Here is a 13,759-nt window from a genome sequence, read left to right as displayed (position 1 = left end):
CTTTATCTTGATGTGGAAGTATCCAAGTATTTTCAGATGCTATGTCAGTAGAGCACAAGCTCAGATTTATTCTGCCAAGCTGGAAAGGCTTCTAGTAAGAGTCCAGAGGCAGAGTGTGTCTGTTGTTTGAAGATCATTTAAATATGGAGAGGCATAGCACTAGAAGATTAATTTCCAGTTTTGACAATTAAAAAAAATTGGTCATGATAATGCAACTGATGATATTAAAGCATACAACTGTTTCAGGATCTACACTACTCCCATTAAAAAAAAAAACAGGGCATAATGCTATTTCTAGTGTTTTGGTATATCACCTTTCTGTAATTTCTAAAAGATTAATATTAGAACTACCATCTTTCATTGGCATTAGTTAGCCTATAGAGCTCCTCACCTAATTTAGGCTGCATTTCCCTTATCAAATCGTTCTTGTGAGACGAGATAGGAGCAAAATAGGAGTTAATTTATAGTACTTCAAAGGTGTATGTGATGATATTTTTTAAGATAAATTTTAAGATTTAGGATAGTGATACATGTTGTGATATCTTACAAACTTCAAAATAACTTCATAGCACTCAAGAAATTTAGGAGGGATTTGCTTTTTGTTATTTTAGAGCCCTATATTTTCACAAATATTTTACTAAGTGATATCTAATGCAAAAGGTATTAATATAGTTATGATGATACTTTACATAAAAGACACTCCACCAATAATTTTAAAATATTTATATTCATATTCAACTAGTTGAATTGAGAAAAAAGATATCTGGAATTATAGGTAGGGAATCTTATTTCTTTATTTCCAATTTATGAAAGAGAAATAAGTGAATCAGAACATGTAATGTGGATAGCTGAAAAATAAAGCAAATTAGCACTTTATTTTAAGGTACCCACTTATTGAAAATTCCAAGGCATATCATATTTTTTTTCCACTTTAAACATTATTTTATTTGGTCATTTCCAAACATTATTCATTGGAAACAAAGATCATTTTCTTTCCCTCCCCCCACCCCCTTCCCACCACCTCTCCCATAGCGGCATATCATATTTTAAAACATAGTGTTTTAACATTAAATTCAAATATGTTATCCAAAGAGGCCAGATATTTTGGAAACTAATTTTAGCAGTAGCATAGTAATAAACTGCTAAATGAGAGCTTGGTAAAAATGCAAACAATTTAAATTCTTCTTTTAAATATATACAGGTCTGTATATGATGACCAACCAAATGCACACCAGAAATTCATGGAAAAACTAGATGCTTGTATTCGCAATCATGATAAAGAAATTGAAAAGATGTGTAATTTTCATCATCAGGGCTTTGTAGATGCTATTACAGAACTCCTTAAAGTAAGAACTGATGCAGAAAAACTTAAGGTAAGAAACATGATTGAATTATATTTAGCTTTGTGATCAGTAAATTATTAGAATATCAATTTAGTTCATGTTGCATATGCCTACGGTGAGTACTGGATGAGATACTGTCAAAGAAGTGAACTACTATATATTTTTGGGGTGGGAGTATTCTTTCTGCTCTATTAACACAGTTGTGATGCTAATGACTGAGCTAATCCCTCCATTTCTTCTCCTTCTCCCCTTTTTTTGGGGGGGTGTTGTAGCTGTAATACATTTGACTTAATAGATTTTCCTTGAAGGAGCTCATAGAAACTTTTAGAATTTAATTTATTAGAAAACTCAGTTTATAGTCTTACTTTAAAAGATTCCTAAAGTTGATAAGAGGTTTTAAAAGGCTATTTTTTAAAACTTAAAAAAAAGAATTAGTAATTTAAGCATTAAATCCTGAATGTAATTTGTAGATACCTTTACTCAAGTTATCAATTAGAAATTCATGCTTTCCTTTAAAAGTTTTTCAATTCCTGCTATATGCCCCTCAAATTATTGAAAAAATGAATGTTTTTATTTGGTCAGGATACAAAATACTTCTAAGAAATGCTCATTTAAAAGCTTCCTTTCCAATGGCAGATGGAACAACTCTAGTTTAACAGAGGTTATGATTAGAAACTTTTTTAAAAGGATATTCAGATAATAAGAGGCCAAATAAAACATCAGTGAGGCCACTGAGCATTTTTGTTTAGAAATTAATGAGATTTTTAATAAACCAGAATGTGCTTCCTTACTGTGATGACCTAATGAGTCACTTAATATGTGGGAAAATCTGAGGTTGAGCTTTGTCTGCACCTGCGGTATTAAAATGTTGCTTGGATTGGAGATTTCTACATTTGATGTTAATAAACCACCCAGTGTTTGCATTCAGCAAAGTATGAATGTTTAATTACCATAAAATGCAATCACCATTTTCTACAGACAATGAATAGCACATAGAGCTCATTGAAGTTATCAAAAAGGGACCAGTGGTCAATTGGGTCACTGATTTGAATTGTTTGACAGACTCAGAGAAACAAGTAAAGTTCAAAAATCCTGAGTAAATTTGAGAAGTTTGCCACAGAATCTGTTAAAAAGAACTGTCATAAGTAATTGAAGTTAACAAAAGCCCTTTGCAATAGAAAGTTCAAGTTCAAGCTGTAGAGTTAATTTGAATTCTTTTGTTCTAAGTTTCTCAAGAAGCATGATCTGATTACAAGGGTGAGCAGTTACATCAGGGCAATATATGCATATTTTTCTAACAAAGGTGAAATTATTTTTAAGGTTCAAGTTACTGATACCAACTGCAAGCTTCAAGATGCTGGAAAAGAGGTGAGTTTTTGATGTTTCCTTTATGTATAGTGAATAGGTAGAAAGTGAATAGTGAACAGTAGAACTTTTTTTAGATTGTTATTTTAAATTGTGAACTTTTTCATATCTAAGGTGATAGCTCAAACAGAAGATATCATTCGATGTAGAATTCAGCAGAGAAATATTACAACTGTAGTAGAAAAATTGCAATGTTGTCTTCCAGGTGAGTAAAATTATCTGCATTATATGTTTGTCTCAATAACATAGTAATTAAACACTAACGGTCTAGTCATTCACCTCTTTATAATCTGAATTACAGATTATGTGACAGTTACTTCCGCAGCTCAGCCCCATTCTGATTTTTCATTGTTTTCCTGCTATTTTACAAAGTCTTTGTTTGATTATCTATTTCATTAATATCTCAGAGACCAGTTGTTCCTTAGGATAGCCTTTCTCTTTAGTTTCCTAGGGAGGGAGAGAAATTCCTAAACTTTTGTCTTCCCAGCAATGGAAAGAAAAAGTGAAGAAGTATCAAAAAATATTGGAGTTCTATTCTCCCACTCCTTCACTCTTAAATACTTTAAGAAGATTTTAGAGAACTATGAATCTCTTAATTTCCTTGTTTGAGACCTCAAGGCTTTGTGGAAGGTAAAGAAGTAATGGAGAATTAGTCTCTCTTTTAAAACATATTACCTGATTCAATGCTTTCCATTCACTGACAAAAATCATATGTTAACTATAATTCAGATCAAGAAAAAGAATTAGTAATTGTGGTATGCAGAAAGAACTCTAGATCTGGATTCTAATGACTTGGATTTAAATATCCTAGCCCTACCATCTTGTGATAGTGGGCAAGTCTTTACTCCTTTGAGCTTTAGTTCCCTTAACTATCAAATGAAAAATATAATATCTTTCCTATCTAACCTACATGCTTAGTATGAGGATCAAATGAGTTAACTTGTAAAAAACATTCTTTAAATTAGAATGTATTAAATGAATACCAGATACCATGTTTTTAAGATATTAGATCCAAAATTTCTCCAGTGTCTCAGTGACATTGATATGTTTCCAAGGGAGATAATAAATCTTTTAGATCACTGAATCTTGATTACTTGCTGAGAATACTGAGAATATTGCCAAAAATGCAATTAATTCCCATATCAGTGGCCTGGAAGTGTTGTTTTGATTTTCTAATGTACCAGGGTTATAGTGTGGTGCTCCTGCAATCTGGAAAATCCACCTAAATTTTTTTTACCCTCCCTTTATACTAAAGAAGAAGTCTGAATTTTTTCTTTTTCTTTTATGGAGTGTTTACAGTATCTTATTGTAAAATTTGGGTTAAGTACAGGTATTGTATCCTTTTCATATTTCAGGGGCAAACTTTAACTTTTTACTTATTTTAAATTTAAAAAAGAAATTGTATGTATTTATGATATTTAAAGATAAAATATGTTGATATTATACAATACTATTCATATATTTTATGCATTTCTGAGTTCCTAAACTTTTTCCGAGTTATCTGCAGTTTCTTCAAAACTCTCCCCAAATTCCCATTTAATTTCTTATGCCAACCTATGATATAGAGAAACTGCAGTGAGGAAAATTGCTAAATGGAAGGGATATTTGTATCACCAAAGATTAATGTAGGCACTTGGGGCAGGGGTTCAAGAATCAAATAGCCAAGTGGATTTATGACCTCATTTAAGTGAATATTTTTTTTCATCAGGGCATAATATAACTCAGATATGTGGATTGCAGATCCACACTTTGGACTCTTATCCATGTCCTCCCATGGTTCAATATACTTTTTTAAATGGAGACATTATTTAAAATGCTTAGTTAGCTAAAAGATAAAAGAAAATTTGTCACCAGCTTTTATTGACCAAAAAAAGAAAGTTATTTCGTTCTTCCAGAAGGTAAGAGGGGTTTCTAGCTCTTTCTGAGTTGCTATGAGATTCATTTTTCATTTAGGCTATGTGGCTTTGGAAGATTAACTTTTGAACTATGAGAATATGGTTTCTGGTTTCAGGTTAAATTTCTAGAATTAAAAAGAAATCATTAAAACATCCTGTTTCGTCATAATTGTTATCTTTTGAAAATACATCTTGAAACCATCAGATAAATTGGAAGAGTTATACTGGCAGGTTTTTTAAAGCATATATTGATAATGATAGTAGCTAGAATTTATATTGTATTTTAAAATTTGCAAAGTGCTTTACAAATATCTTGTTTTATTCTAACAGCAACTTTGTGTCCTATCTAAATATTCTAATTGGAAGTAGGTGGTACTATTATCTCCATTTTACAGATGAGAAAATTGATGGTGACAGAGGTTAAATGATTTACTACCTAAGGTCATATAGCTTACTGTGAGACACTGAATTTGAACTCAGGTCTTTCTCACTACAAGTCTAGCTCCCTGTCCAGTGTGCCATCTTGCTGCCTGTAGGCATAGGTCTAAGAAACTGGATAATGAGGGAATTGTACTAGACTTACTCTATTCTCAAAGTGACCAATAGGAGGGAGAGGTAAAGAATAATGGAAATTCAGTATTACTAGTGCTTTTTTTACTCTCAGGCTAAGAAAAAACTTTTTGTGTCTGAATGAGTAGGGTGCCTCTCCATCCAACCATATCTACTAACAAATAGAGATCAATAGGAAGCCTACTTTGCTTAATATGATTTCTATATTGCTCTTTAGTATTGGGGCCACAAAGCAAGATTTTGCCTAGACCTAGGTCCAGTAAACCTGTTGGCCTTGAAGACACTATCTACTCAGTTCATAAGAGTTTCTGATGCTCAGTAACCATTTAATCAGTTACTTAGGATAGCTTGGAATTCTAATCAGGCATTGGATGAATATGAATGTCTAAAATATTTGTGGTAACTATATCATAAACACTATATCATTTTGCTGAATCACTCTTTGAGAAATTATAGTTGATAATTACAATCCTATGTCATAAATTATAAAAAGGAGCAAGACTTCTTCACTTTTCAGTCAGTCTTTTAGCATAATTTGGGCATTTTGCTGTAAATGTCATAGATTTCCCCCTTTTTTTATAAGGGTTTTAGAATAAAACTTTGGTTACACTTAGAATTTTATGATTTGATTTTTTAAGTTAGTTAAGTTAGTATGATTATAATTGTATATGAATCCATAATAAGGACATAATAATATAATGTCATGATTGATGAATATTATTATATATTACTAATATTATAATGTAATATATTACTAATTATGTTATAATACTTATATATCATGATATAATGTTATTAACTATATTATATAATTATATATATAGCCATAATGTTATAATTAATGAATGAAAGTTAGACATACTTTTATTATTAAAAAAGAACTTTTTTAAAACTAAGAACATTATCATCCGTTGATTACAGATCTTAGAATATGGGAATTATTCTAGGTCTCTATTGTGAAACATGGGTATATTGAAATTCAAACACCAATTTTGTTTACATAAGATATAAAATTTTTATTTAAAAAAAGGATAAGATTAAACCATGGTTGAAATAAGACAGGAAATTAATGAATATTTTAAGTATTCTTCTCTTTGGGCCATATCTAAATATTATAACTTTAATCTCATAAAATCTTATTTTTAAAATAAAACACACCATAGTAACTTAATTTTGTTTTAATACAGTCTTGGAAATGTACAGTAAATTAAAAGAACAGATGAATGCAAAAAGGTGAGTGGAGCTTTACAATTATTTTTAAATTAATACCTTGGTTTGATTTTTTTTTTCACTGACTATAGATAGGATTGGAGAAAAATAACATAAATTTATAATGTTTGGAATTTACTTTATGTTTTCTGCCATTATTTGTTGTATTTATGATGCTAATCATTGTCATTCTAAAAAAAAAAAACAATCCTGTTGTCATATGTTGACATATACTAAGGTACCATAGAGATCAATTTACAATAAATCTTACCCATACCTTTTATGAGTTTATAATCTGAGAGCTAATACCATTGATAAAATTAATACAAATTAGTACAATTGAATAAGAATGAAAAATGATGCAGATTTGGTCAGTTAAAAGTATCTTCTACTAACCTATACTGTAACTTTAGTTGTTGTGGTGTGGTGGTGATGCTAGTTCTTGAAGACTATGCCAGCAAAACACAAGCTCACATAGACCTTAGTAAACTGTAAAAGCTTTGAATATGGAGCAAACAAGACAGTATAAGTTCTTACAAGTTTGGAGATGTTTGTCACCAAAAGGTTGGCCACTGGGAGATGAATTTTTTAACCAAGTCAATTCATGGTCATAAACTCGCAGAGTCCCAACCAGGGAGGTAGAGATCAGATTTGCTGAGGATCAGACCAGGTAAGAAACACTAAAAGCCTGCAGATCCCCAGGTAGAGCTATCCCAGAGATTTTGAATATTACTACACTCAGTTCTCCAAGAAAGCAACAGCAGATTTAGCTTACAAATTCCCTCCAGAAGTGTATCGAACCTGGCCCTAAAATAAAGTCTGACAGTAGATTAGAAGAATGAACAAACATGAAAATAATCCTCACAAGAAAAAGCTATTATGTTGATAGGGATGTTTAATACCCAAATCTAGAATAAGAGAATAGTTCCACAACATCTATAGGCAAAGCCTCAAAGAGAAAACATCCCAACTTGGGCACAAATTTAACTGGAATTCCTGGAAGAGATGCAGCAATATTTTTTTTAACTCTTTTTGATAAATGATATGAAAGTACTAGAGGTAAGTATTGGAAAAGAAATGAAAATTATTAGAAGAATTGGAAGGGAATTAACAACTTGGCACTAGGGGTACAAAACAAGCAGTAAATTCCCTGAAAATTAGAATGAATTACCTAAAAGCTAATGAGTTCATAAAACAATCAGAAATATATGAAAAAAGTAAAAAACCTGAAAAAAATTAAAGAAAATATAGTCAATTGTAAAACAACTGACCTGGAAAGCAGAAGGAAAATAATTTAAGAATTATTGTATTACCTAAAAGCCATGACTAAAAAAAAGATCTTATGCATCATCTAGGATGATTTCATTCTATCATATTTCAAGAAATCTTTCAACTTGCCCAGATTTTTAAAAATCAGAAAAATGAAAATAGAATCTACTAGTCACTTCCTGAAAATAACTCCAAAATGAAAACTCAGGAACATCATAGTAAAAGATCTAGAGCTTCCAACACTGTGAAAGAACAAGTTTAAAAAAGAGCCTTGTTCAGGATCATAAAAGGAGCAGAAACTTAGTTGTAATATAGTATTGTATTAGGCAAAGGATAAATATTTACAATGAAGAATAACTTACCTAGCAAACTGTATATTATTATATTATTGGAGAAAAAATGGATCTTTAATGAAGTAAAAGACTTCCAAACATGCCTTATGAAAAATCACAGATGAGTAGAAACTTTGAAATATAAACACAGGAGTTAAGAGAAACATAAATAGATAATTGGGAGTGAGAAATTTGGAAGGTAATATACAAAGATAAAGTATTTATATTTTGATGTTATTAGGAGCATATGATATAACTGCCCTTTAGTGTTATCAGGAAGTGGTTTGGTTATGTTCCAATTATCTTAAAAGAAAGGAAATGCAGGGGAAAAGCAATGCATTAGGGAAGAAAGAAGGAAGGTGGATGGGGAACTACTCTCTCACATAATCAGGGTGTGTGTGTATTTGTGTATAAAAGATTATATTAAAAAGAAGGAAGGAGTAGGGGGAGTGGGAATTCCTTGAATGTCACTTTATTGAGAACTAATCATATGAGAGTAGAACATATAAGAGTTTGGTGTAGAAATATACTTACCTGAATAGAGAAATGGAACAAAATAGGGAGAAGAGAGAGAGGATAATGGAGGGAAGATTTAGACATAAGCAAAATAAACTCCTAACATAGAGAGTATATCATGAAGCAAGACTTTAAAAAGAAATAATAGGAACCTGATGTTAGGATCTGAGTAAGAGGAATGGGGAAGAAAAAAATGGGAGGGAGGAGCAGAAGCAGAATGCATCAAATATGGAACACTGATTCTAATAAGTACACTTCTTTTTTTAACATCTCTTTTTTCTTTGTAAAGAAGAGGGGGAAAACAAAAAGTATAATCCAATAGAATGGAGAGTAAAATATAATTAATGATCATAACTGTGGATGTAAATGGATATTTACCCATAAAATGGAAGAGGATACCAGAATGAATTAGAAAGCAGAATCCAATTTGCTATTCCTAAGAAACAGACTTGAAACATAACACATTGTTAAAATAAGAGACTAGAGGAAGATTTATTATTGTCATCTGAACCCCCCTTCCCCCAAATCCCTGAACTCCAAGAGTCACAAATACCATCTAAGAGAAGACAGCAACAAAAATAGACTTACTAACAGTTATAACCAGGAAAATTACATTATGCTGAAACTTAACCCAGACAATGTATTAATATCAATATTTAAAGATATATTTATTAATAGAATAGCATTCTAATACTGAGAAGAAAAGCTAAATGAGTTCCAGGGAGAAGTAGATCATAAAACAACAAATAGCTGGGGCCTACACATTTTAACAACAATAATAGAAAGAAAATAGTTAAGAATCTGAATAGAATCTAAGAATAATTAGATATGAGAGATCTCTGGTAAGTACTGAGTGGGAATAGAAAGGTATTTAAATATTTTGTATCATAAAAAAATTAAAACAGCAAAGAAGAACATACTCTTTATAACCATAGATAGGGAAAAAATTTATGACCGCACAAGAGATAAGAGATGATCACAGGTGATAAAATGTTAGTTTACACAGAATTAAAAAGCTTTAACACAAAGAAAACAATGCAGTTAAATTAGAAGGGAGCAATTAAATGGGGGAAATTTTTTTGCAGCAAGTTTTTAAGCACATGAAAAAGTGCTCTACATCTCTTATAATCAGAGAGATGCAAATCAAAACAACTCTGAGGTATCATCTCACACCTAGCAGATTGGCTAACATGACAGCTATGCAAAGTAATGAATGCTGGAGGGGATGTGGCAAAGTGGGGACATTAATTCATTGCTGGTGGAGTTGTGAATTGATCCAACCATTCTGGAGGGCAATTTGGAACTATGTCCAAAGGGCGATAAAAGACTGTCTGCCCTTTGATCCAGCCATAGCACTGCTGGGCTTGTACCCCAAAGAGATAATGGACAAAAAGACTTGTACAAAAATATTCATAGCTGCGCTCTTTGTGGTGGCCAAAAATTGGAAAATGAGGGGATGCCCTTCAATTGGGGAATGGCTGAACAAATTGTGGTATATGTTGGTGATAGAATACTATTGTGTTAAAAGGAATAATAAAGTGGAGAAGTTCCATGGAGACTGGAACAACCTCCAGGAAGTAATGCAGAGCGAGAGGAGCAGAACCAGGAAAACATTGTACACAGAGACTGATACATTGTGGTACAATCGAAGGTGATGGACTTCTCCATTAGTATCAATGCAATCCCTGAACAATCTGCAGGGATCTAAAAAAAAATACTACCCACAAGCAGAGGATAAACTGTGGGAGTAAAAACACCGCTGAAAAGCAACTGCTTGACTACAGGGTTGGAGGAGATAAGACTGAGGAGAGACTCTAAATGAACACTATAATGCAAACTCCAACAACAGGGAAATGGGTTCGAGTCAAGAACACATGTGATAACCAGTGGAATCATGCGTCGGCTATGGGAGAGGGAAAGGCGGGGGGGGGGGGGGGGGGGGGAGGGGAGGGGAGGAAAAGAAAACGATCTTTGTTTCCAGTGAATAATGTATGAAAACGACCAAATAAAATAATATTAAAATTAAAAAAAATAAAAAAATAAAAAAAAAAGATTTTGATTATGTAAAATAAAAGAAACTGATTCAAATGTATTAGATAAGAGCCATTTTCATTTAACAAAAGGTCAAAGGATATGAGAAGGTATGGACACTTCTCAATAGAAGAAATTTAAGCTATTGACAGCTATGTGAAAAACTGTTCTAAATCACTAAGAATTAGAGTAATGTAAATTAAAGCAAGTAGGTTCTGTGATAGAGACTGGCACTAGAGGAAAAAGTGCCAGACTGAAGAGTATGTGAAATTGATCACCTCGATGAGGGAGGAGCCCCAGGAGTGAATTTCCTGAGGAGAGAAGACTCTGGGAGGAGATCAGTGAGACATTGAAGAGAGAAGGTGGATAAAGACTTTCTCCTGTGGGTTACCCACTTTTCCTGCTGGTGACTGGAAATCTTTCTTCCCCCTCCCCCAACACTTCCAAATTGAAGGGACTTTCTGAAGAGAAACCTGAGCAGACTTTACCTCAGCTCCTGTTGCCCAGGGGTGAGTCAACTTGACTTTCTCTCAGGGGACACAGGCTGCCAAGGCCTGAGTTTCCCCCAAACTTGAGGAGGAAGGAAAATGATTTAGATCCCCTTTTTAGGACCCCTTTTCCCCACTTTCCTTTTCCCATCCTTCCCTGCCCATTATTCCATTTGTATTACCTGTTTGAGTTAACATTAAAAGGTTATCTTTTCCCCAAGATGAGTGTGAGTAAGCAGATCAAGGGGAGACCTTTTGGTCTCGAGTAGTTGAGGGGGGACAAGAGGGACAAGAGCAAATTGGGGAAATCAGCTTTAGCTAAGGAGGGATGGCAGAAGGCGGAAGATCTTCAAAACCCCTTTCTTCTCTCTGAGCCAACCTGTTACATCTGCTGTTCTCCCTGAACCCTACTTTGTGGGAAAAAGGGGGTTCTCCTCTTTTTCTCCTTTCCCTCTTTCCATACCAAAAGGGCCCATACTTCCCCTCGGGGTACATTCTCTTCTCTCTTTTTATTTTTTTTCGTAAACAGTTCCACCTCTCACCCATCTGATTGGCAAAATTGAGAACAAAAGAAAATTACAAATGTTGAGACAGCTGTGGGAAAACATTGATTTACAATTGATGGAGCTGTGAATTGGTATAGCAGTTCTAGAAAGCCTAATTTATAAATATTCCCTAAAAATGACTAAAATGTGCATACTTTTGGATCCAGTAATAAATACCATTACTCTGCCTATAGATCCCAAGGATATCAAAGAAAGATGAAAAACTCCTATATGCAAGAAATATTTATACAGCTCTTTTTGTAGTGACTAAGAGGATGCCCATCAGTGGGGAAGATGGCTGAATTATTTTGGCATATGAAAATAAAGGATTACTTTTGTGATATAAGGAAAAGATGAAAGGAACACTGAAATCTAGGATAATTTGTAGGAATTTATACAGAGCGAAGTGAGCAGATTCTAGCATATAGGAACAACAAAGAATTCTGAAATAATTAAGATTTCTTATCAATGTAATGACTATTCATGATTCAAGAAGACCGGTGATGATGAATTGTGCTACCCATCTCCTGATTGGTGATGAACTTGAGTGCATCATGCTGAAAAAAAATTGTTTTCTGAAGAAGTGAAGACCACTAAAATAGAATTCTTAAAAATAATGACTTAAGTTTTACATGATAATACATGTATAACCCAGATCAAATTTCTTACCATCTCTGGTAGGGTAGTGAGGAAGGAAGAAATTTGGATCTTGTGATTTTGAAAAATATATGTTGAAAATTGTTATTACTTGTAATTGGGAAAATAAAATATTTTTAAATGACTTAAATTATCTAAATTGTCAATTAACTGGGAAAAGTAGGGGGGAAAGCACCAAAAAGAAAATGCTTAGGGAATTGCAAAAACTAAAAATTTGTTAAATACATTGCATCCATTTCCCAGCAGGTCAGTTTCTTTCTTCTTACAAAAATATTAACTGTAGGAAAATAGCTTTAGACAAATTGAGCAATAGGTGAATTAATTTTAGGGAAACTGGTGTTAGAAGAATTGATTTTTATAGTCAGTTTGTTAAAGGCAATTAGCCTGCTTCTTTTTTACCCTGACCATTCTATTTCAGACCATGTATTCACAGGCTTACGACTAATTGCTTTATTTTTATTTTAGATGGTAAAGTCATCATATTAAGAAAAGCAGCTGGGGCAGTTAGGTGGCTCAGTGAAAAGAGTGTCAAGCCTGGAGTCAGGAGGTTCAAATCTAACCTTAGATACTTTCTTGCTGTGTGATCTAGGGCAAGTGATTTAACCCCAATTGCCTATTCCTTCTTTGATTCTAAGATAGAAATTAAGAGTTTAGAAAAAGAAAGAAAGGAAAGAGGTTTATTACCTATGTGATTTTTCAGGCAAGTCACTAAATTTTTCTGAATCTTAGTTACCTAATCTGTAAAATGACAGAGATGAACTGGATAACCCCTAAAAAGCTCATCTCACTCTTACTTATCAGAATCCTTAATTATCATAATCAGAAGACCTGATAGAACCTTGATTCTTGTCTTAACTCTGCCACAAATTATACATCTTTGGATAAATTGGGTAATTTATGCCTTTCTTTCTTCATCTATAAAATTGAAAAGATAACTTCTTTTCTACTTATTTAATAAGTTTATTGTTTTAGGCAAAATAGTTTTAGATTATGTTTAATTAAGATGAATTATGCTGGAGCCAAGATGGTGGTTTAGTAGCAGCAAAACCTGAAACCATTCTGACTATCCTTCCAAACTTATCTTTAGAAGGCATCTCAAAACAATAGGAGTCAAAGAAGGGCAAGTGAGGATGCTCTCTCACTGAACACAACTTGAAAGGCAGAGAGAATTAATTTTCATGGGATAAGAGAGAACCGGGAGCAAAACTGCCAACAGAGGAGTGTTGGCCAATCCTCCCCTCCCAAACACACACCTACATGTCAGATTCAGAACTTGGGCATGGGCCGATTTCGGGAACTCTGGATGCAGGCTGCACCAGCAAGAGAACATCTCAGACCCCTGGCACCAGCCTGCAGTGAGGTCTGGAAGTACATCTGGCTGAACCCTGTCAAGCCTTTGTGGGTGGCTGCATTGAAGCCTTAGCCTCAGGGCAAAAGTCAGCAGAGGAGAAAGAATCAGAAAGCAGCTTTCAGAGTTCAAAATCCACAGGCAAAAAAAGGATGGGAAGATGAGCAAACAGCAAAAGAAACATTTGACCC

At 33.4% G+C, this 13,759-nt stretch overlaps 1 protein-coding gene across 5 annotated transcripts in view; it reads left to right on the top strand.

Moving 5' to 3' along the window:
- EXOC6 (exocyst complex component 6) overlaps positions 1-13,759 on the top strand; it is a 214,003-nt gene that overhangs the window by 70,847 nt on the left and 129,397 nt on the right. For all 5 annotated transcript variants that reach the window (XM_056802427.1, XM_007478800.3, XM_001375293.5 and 2 more), the window contains 4 exons: positions 1,202-1,373; positions 2,664-2,711; positions 2,823-2,913; positions 6,361-6,406. In XM_056802427.1, the coding sequence (XP_056658405.1) occupies positions 1,202-1,373; positions 2,664-2,711; positions 2,823-2,913; positions 6,361-6,406 (357 nt within the window). The remainder of the gene's footprint in view (positions 1-1,201; positions 1,374-2,663; positions 2,712-2,822; positions 2,914-6,360; positions 6,407-13,759) is intronic.

Source organism: Monodelphis domestica, chromosome 1 (genome assembly GCF_027887165.1).
Source record: "Monodelphis domestica isolate mMonDom1 chromosome 1, mMonDom1.pri, whole genome shotgun sequence".
NCBI lineage: Eukaryota > Metazoa > Chordata > Mammalia > Didelphimorphia > Didelphidae > Monodelphis > Monodelphis domestica.
The sequence above is the reverse complement of the archived record's forward strand: the minus strand, read 5'-3'. Positions and strand labels throughout refer to the sequence as shown.